The sequence below is a fragment of the Macadamia integrifolia genome, chromosome 8, assembly GCF_013358625.1.
Source record: "Macadamia integrifolia cultivar HAES 741 chromosome 8, SCU_Mint_v3, whole genome shotgun sequence".
Classification (NCBI taxonomy): domain Eukaryota; kingdom Viridiplantae; phylum Streptophyta; class Magnoliopsida; order Proteales; family Proteaceae; genus Macadamia; species Macadamia integrifolia.
The window spans coordinates 27,723,403-27,730,822 of NC_056564.1; the positions used below are offsets into that span (position 1 = coordinate 27,723,403).

The following is a 7,420-nucleotide window of genomic DNA, read 5'->3' on the forward strand; positions in this document are numbered from 1 at the left end:
GGCCACTGTACCAACACGAGGCCAAAGTGAGCATGCATGAAGCCATCCAACACTACCTGTGTCTGGGTGCAAGAAGAGCACACGACTGGGTATCATTCTTTTCAAAAGAAGAGGGGCATTCAGAACAGAAGCCCTTATGATAGAAGATATTTTTTCACTTTAATCAACTGTTGTTATCATTTTTAATGATTGATCTATGCATTCTTCTTCGGATTGCTATTTTTGTTTGTCAAAGAAAAAGGTTATTCTTTCTTCGTATTACCAAACTTATTATATTTTAATCCAAGTTTTTAAAACCCTTTCTCCTTGAACATATCCGTGAAATTGGGATTTGATCCCAATACATCACAAAAATCAGCTGTGGTCCTCGGGGTCAAGATATTCAAAAAAGAAAACTTTATCTTCTCTATCTTCAATAAAGTTGTTCTTACTCTCTTTTCAATGGTCGGCCCTTGGGCTTCGCAGTGACGGTGAAAAAGAAGTTGCAGAGTTCTTCGATAAGAGTAATATGATGAAGGTTCATTACCCCACTTGAAGATATTTTTAACGATTACCCTTTTCCCAGTTCCCACGTCAAAGTTCTAAAATATCTAAATTGTCCTCTCAAATTGTCGTTACTCTAAATTCTCTCTTAACAGCCCAACAAAATAAAAAGGCGCGAAAGGGGACCATCAGCTTATACCTAATATTTGCTAAAAACTGCTTTGAACTAAGCAAAATCCTCTTTCTTTATACACAGCAGAGAGTAGCAGATGCTTATTTTTACTCAACGTTTTTTTATCACCTCCACTGATAATCCTGAAACCCAACTGGACATGAGTACATGATATCCCCACACTAATCCCCAATGGCAGCATACACTCCCCCAGAAAAACACACCCACACCCCAAAAAAAGAAAAGATTTTTTTTTTTGTGTGGTTTTTGAAATTTGAAATTTTGAATAACAAACACAAGACCAGAAGTCCACCATTACTAACAACATAAGTGGTAGCAGTAGAACTGTAGAAGTAACAAATGAAGTAGTAGTAGTACTACTACCTACTGCTGCTACTGATCGAGTGCATTAGGACCAGAGCAATAATTCACAACAGGATTCCACACCCACTGAACCAAGAACCTCCTTCCTACTCCATTCATGTTGTAGGTTGCTCCATCTTCTCCCTCCAACATTTGCCCTGTATAAGACCCTCCACCTCCTGTCCCATATATCCCTTCACACAGATCGGCGATTTCCACCGGAAAACTTGGATCTTGCCCTGCATACCACGCGTTCACTAATGGGTTCGTCGCCAGCTCCGCTATCTCGTGTGCTATCACGCTTATCATCCCATCCACACCCACTTCACTGTTTGGTGATCTCACCGGCTTCAGATTCGGAATGTACGACGGCACCGCAAAGGGGTAAGCACACACCCCTGCACACTGGGTTGCAGAGTTGCCTACCCAAGCGAAAGGTAAAGTGTATCCAACGATTGAAGGGAAGGTAAAGTAATGGAACCCACAAATCTGACTACAGAAATCTTCAACCTGAACATCGTCGGAGGTGAAGAGCAGGTAAAGACCATTCTTGGGGTTGATGGGTAAGGGTTTGGTTCGAGCAGTAACGGCGGTCTTGATGACGGATTGAATGGAAAGGCGAGTGAGGGACTTGCCCTGAGAATAGAAACGATCGTTCTTCTCTTGGCCGAGCCGGACGGTACGGCTGATGTTGGATCCAGTTTGGTCGGTGTAGAGCTGGACCGTCTTCCACCAGCCAGCAACGGAGGGGTGTTTGGTATCAACAGCGGAGATAGAGTTAAGGAAGCCACGTATGATGCGTTTCTGGGATTTCTGCCAATGGCCATACCAGATGGTGTGGAGAGTGATGTTGTTGGTAAGCACTGGACCCATGTGGTACCTGAGACGGATGAACTCGGAGGAGCCCTCGTATTTCTTTGAGCCTCCGAACTCCAGATCAGCTGTGGTGTTGTGGGTGTTTGGTCGTTGGTTTGGCCATGGCCGCCACCCGGTCACCGGAATGGTGAAGAAGAGGAGGAGGGGTACAAATAGGAGAAGCAGCGCCGGGCACCGGCTGCACACACTGCCCTGCCTCATGTTAGTTTTTCTGGGCTGAGCAGAACAGAGTTCTCCTCCTACTTCTTCAACCTCTACTTCGTCTCCTCTCGGTTTATATAATTATATAGAGACTCAGAAACTGTGAGAGAGGTTGGGATTTTTGGAAGGAGGGAAAGCGTTTCTTACTTTGCGGACCCACCAATGGAGATGAGGAAGGATATGGAGGTCATTTTACCAAGGAGAAAAGAGAGATAGATATAATGAGTGTCAGCTTACAGTTTATCAGTAACATATCTAACAATTTCTCATTCATTTTTTCTTTTTTTGAATAGAATAAAGGTGTTGCTGGTATATGCTAAACTAGCAAATAACACCAATGAGGATGTCAGATGAGGTATAATATGAGAACTTAAGAAGGGCAGACACATCTTTTCAAAAGGGAGAAGAAAGAAACACATATAGAGGTGTCAATGGGTCAGTTTGGACCAGATTTGGTCCGGGTTGAATTGCTTCAATATGGGAATCGTGAAATTGAAATCAAACCAATAAAAAAATTTTGTTTTTAGTTTCAGTGTGGTTTGATTTCAATTTTACTTTGATTTCTTGCATCGGATTGAAATTGGGTTGGTTTTGATTTTTTAACTGATTTGAGTTTGATTTTCTATTCAAAATTATGTAAATTTTGATTTTTTTTAATGAATTTTAAACTGTTTTTTGGTGTTTTACCAATTTGATTCAGTTTCAGTTTCAACTTGGTTTCAATTTGGTCTTAGGTCTAATTGGTTTCCGGTGTAGTTCGGTTTGTTAGGAGGATTACAATATGTTAAATTGAAACTGATCCGATAAAATTTCGATTCAATTTGATTTGAGTTCAATTGACTTGATCTGAGGCGATTTTATCGATTTGATTTAAATATTGACATCCATAGACACAATAGTTACTAGCATATAATACTCAACTTTTTTCCTATTTATTTCAAGGAAAAAAAAAAAAACCCCTTTTTCCCATTTTCAATTATGATGCTTCGTTCGTTTGTGTGGACATGGGGAGATGGGACTTTAGAGTTTGGAGGTGAAGCGCGCCATGCCAAAGGTGAAGGTGCTATTGATTTCGGGGGGTTTATTGGATGACAGGTGGATTTAATAGCTGTCATGGAAATGGGCCTGGACTGGGGGCCCACAGTTCAGAGCTTTACGGCTCTTTACTTCCTTCGGCGTTATCTCTGTGAACTTTTTCTGTCCCACTGTTGAACGGGAAAGTGGAAACCGACGGAAGGGTACTTTGAAAAATTAAGGATGAAGTAAGGTTGTCTTTTGAGTATAATAGATTTTTTTTTGGGGGAATTACGTAATTATCCACTCTTGAGTTTTCGTTTACAAAATTATCCATTTCATGTTTTAATTAACAATTATACTCAAAATCAGGTTTGAGTTCACAAAACTATCCAAAACAATAACCTTCACCCAATTAATGATATATTTTTCCATTTTTACCCCCAACAATCGTCCACCTCCCCCTTCTCCAATCACCCCTCCGTGTAACCACCATGCCAAAACCCCCTTGCATGTTTCCATGCTACTCGATTTCTTAGCTGCTACCCATTGTCTTGCGCATCATCACTAGTCATCACCAACACCAGCCAACCCTACGCAGTGCCGCCTCTGCCTCTGCGCATCGCACATATCATGGGAATCTCTCAATCTTTATTTCTTTATTCTTTCTTAAATATAAGGGTTCAGCTTAATGCCCCTTAGAATTTGAAGATCTTTGGAGAACGAAACCTCAGCAACAACATATGGAGCCGTTTCAAAAAGAATGTTCAAATTCTGGACAACTGAGACGTCAACGGACTTCGGGTGAAATTCGACAGCGGACTTCTTTACATCATAATGCCCAAAATAATCACTCCAGCCCAACCCCGAGGCCATACAATACCAACACCGGCACTGAGTAAGAAACCGGCAACTGAGCTAGAGCCCAAGTCCCACCTAAAATAACTGTTGAAGCACCACCGAGTCAAAAACTTGAGACCAAAATCCAACCTGAAATAGCTCTTCAAAAACCACCGAGTCATAAGCCTTAGACCATAACTTTTTCTTTTGTTTTTTGTTTTTTGTTTTTTCTCCCTTCATTTCTAATTTCATTAAATCTTGTAGAACCCTCTCCCAAGAACGTCGTCAGTGAAGCCAGTGCTCAAAACCCCTTGAGCGAACTCACAAGCGTCTTCACGGCTACACCCACCACGCCAAAAATTGGTACAGAAATTACCGGAGTAATTGTGCGGCCTTGGATCCCTTTGATGATCTCTCTCACCCAGGTGATGGATGTGGGGTAGCCAAAGGGTTGTGCGGGGGATTTGCAATGAAGGGTCATCGGAGAAAGGGGAAGTGGAGGGAAGTTGGGGCTAAAAATGGTAAAATAAATTATTGGTTGAGTGGAGTTACTGTTTTGGGTAGTTTGGTAATGAGAAACTCACATGTGGGTAATCAAGTAGTTTTTCTTTTTTTTTTTTCAATATTATCAAATGTTAAAACATTTGGAGGAAATATCACTCCCCTCCTTGAACTATGTCGAAATATCAATTTGACCCTACACTATCAGAGTATGGTATGGTAAGGGAAGAGAGATTTATCTCATTAAGGGTATAATGGGTATTTCATATTTATGAGGGTACTTTTAGCATTATGATAAAAAACTAGCTGACTTAACAGCCATTTCAAACGGTTGGGGACGTTAGATATAATCTTTTTATTTGGGAGGAAGTGAGTGATATTTTTAAAAAAGTGTGAGGTCCTATTAATATTTCTACATAGTTCAGGTGAGGGGAATGATATTTGTTAATATTAAAGACTATGGATTTTAAACAAATTATTCAAGAAAGCTTTCCTATTATGCCCATCAAACATGTCACCTTAAAGGGTGATTAAGCACTTCCAAACTTGTACCCAAAAAAAAAAAAAAAAAAAAGCAATTCCAAACAATCGGAAAAATAGAGCATGAGCAAGAGATCATTATCGCTGGCTACTCATAAAACCCTTGCATCAACATGAGGTGCTAATGAGAGTTTGTACATTGTACACACTCCTTTCCTAAAAAAATCAATAAACCAAGTGCTACATTTATTGAATATCATATAAAATTACTAAATAACTTTTAAAATGAAAGTTGTTCTATAGATGTGGTATGCATGCCTCTTACAAGTACAAATTATAATATTCATTTTTATGGGAATGAAAACAAAAAACAAGATATCATTTTTCTCAAAATATGGATGATTGAAAGTTTAACTTCTAAAAAAAACAGTAAAAGGTCGTATTTGATGAATACTACGATGTATTGATAATGATTATAAAATGTAGTGTGAGTAGTAAATTAAGTCTTGTACTTTGAATGCATAAGCAGGTAAAAAGTACATATGTTGAACTACCGAGTAAGTAATAACCCTTAAAGGCTACAGCAAGGCTTACTTGAAAATGAATTGAATTATTGATTGTGTCACGAAGACCCTTATATCCATGTCTCAATCACCTCCGGAGGAATTTGTGCTTCTAAAAGATCTTTCATATTGTGCCCAATCCCAACGGATAACAGCTGCCAAGAAAAAGTATCTTGTTTTGGTTCGACCCATAGTCACATATGGAAGAGTAGACAAATAAATTTAACAATGCTTTTGCCATATAATCTATTGTAGGAAACAAATAATGTGCAACCTTGAATTGTCAATTATATGCAATTAGACCCGCTCTTTATAGACAAATTTGGGATTTACAATCTCATGTAAGATTGGTTCAAGATCATGGGATCCTTTTCTAGCATATAGAAAGACTTGTTGCACAAAATATATTTCTAAGTAATTGTTCCATAGATTCTATATTTATTTATATGAGGAAGAAATTATGTAAAGAAAGGATTCTTACTTGTGCAAATAGTGTTTCGAACTTGGAACAAGTATGAAGAAATTAACCATACTTATTTATCTTTTGAGTTGTTATTCTAGCTAGGTCAGTTGCTCAAGATCTTTAGTCTCTACATAGACTTAAATCCTCTGCGGCTAACAGTAAGCAACAGTGAAGATCCAATCGTTGGGAGGACCCTAACATGCACCCGAACTATTGAATATTCAATGCCACCCACTGCTTCCCCGTAGAGAATTTTTATGCGTCTCTACACATACCTGATTAAGGTAGGGAAAATGACATGAATGCTAGCGAGTTACCAGGAATTGGGTAAGCTAATGAATGTAGACCATTGGATTAGATAGATTACATCAATACCATTAAGTACTTGTTGTCTTACATAACTTACCCAGCCCTGATACTCTACTATCACTCTTCTTCTTGCTCACTATCTTCGGCTTCCCCTCTCTCTTCCACAAATTCTGTGGCCCTCGATGTCCCTATCTTTGATTTCTCTCCTCTAAACACTCTCTCTCTCTCTCTCTCTCTCTCTCCCCCTTCCATCTTTGATTCAAATGGCAACAATCGATCATTCTTCCGAGGGAATCGGTGTAAAGAGGTTTATGATCTGATGGCGGCTTATGACTTGAAACCAATGCCACCTAAAAGATCAGAAAGGGGGGTGGGGAAGCAGATGAAAGAAAGAAGTACTCACAGAAATATCGAAGAAGGAAGAGCCTCTGAAACTGCTCAACTCCCCCTCGGGTATCAAGAACTTAGAATCTGACGAAGCAAGAACATCCAAAAAACCAAAAATTGACGATGTCTTAGGAAGACAACGAACAATTGGGGTTTAACAGATCGAAATGCATAGAGAAAAACATGTAAGATAGAGTAAGATGAGGGTGGGAAGGAGAGAGGAGCATTACAGGATACTTGATTTCTAGGGGTAAAAATGCTTTTACTGAATAAAAAGGAAAAAAAAAAAAATCGGTTCTCTGTCGGCTTCAACATCTCACCACACTTTAAAATCGTACTTTGCCCCATAATCATGATTTTGGCCTGCAATTTAGCACCAGCCATCTCGTAGCGACTTTGCCTATTCTCTTTGTCTAGAGATCCCACGGAGTTCGTTTTCTCCGGCTAGATCTGGTAAAAATAGGGTTAGGGTTAGGGTTAGGGCTAGGGTTAGAGTAGAGTTAGAGTCATTGCTTCTGCGAGGTTTGAAAGGGGGAGAGGTTATGGTTTCTGTTGGAAATCGACCTCTGAGGCAATCTTGTGAGCGGAGAACCGCAATAGCCATGGATGTCAACAGATCGTAACTCAGATTTTGGAATGGCTTTTCTGACTCAGAGAGAGAGAGAGAGAGAAGAGAGAAAGAGGGAGAGAAAATGTGTGGTGACAATGGATTGAGAGTTTGTATATCTTCTCTCCATCCAACGGTTGAGTTCAAGTTAATCAAATCTT

General features: G+C 39.6%; 1 protein-coding gene across 1 annotated transcript; it reads right to left on the minus strand.

The window, feature by feature from the left end:
* Positions 1–703: 703 nt before the first annotated feature.
* Positions 704–2,167, minus strand: LOC122087463 (protein EXORDIUM-like 3). The gene has a single exon (XM_042656614.1). It carries the CDS (start codon positions 2,093–2,095, stop codon positions 1,049–1,051), a length of 1,047 nt encoding a protein of 348 aa, XP_042512548.1. The 5' UTR covers positions 2,096–2,167; the 3' UTR covers positions 704–1,048.
* Between the last annotated feature and the right edge of the window lie 5,253 nt (positions 2,168–7,420).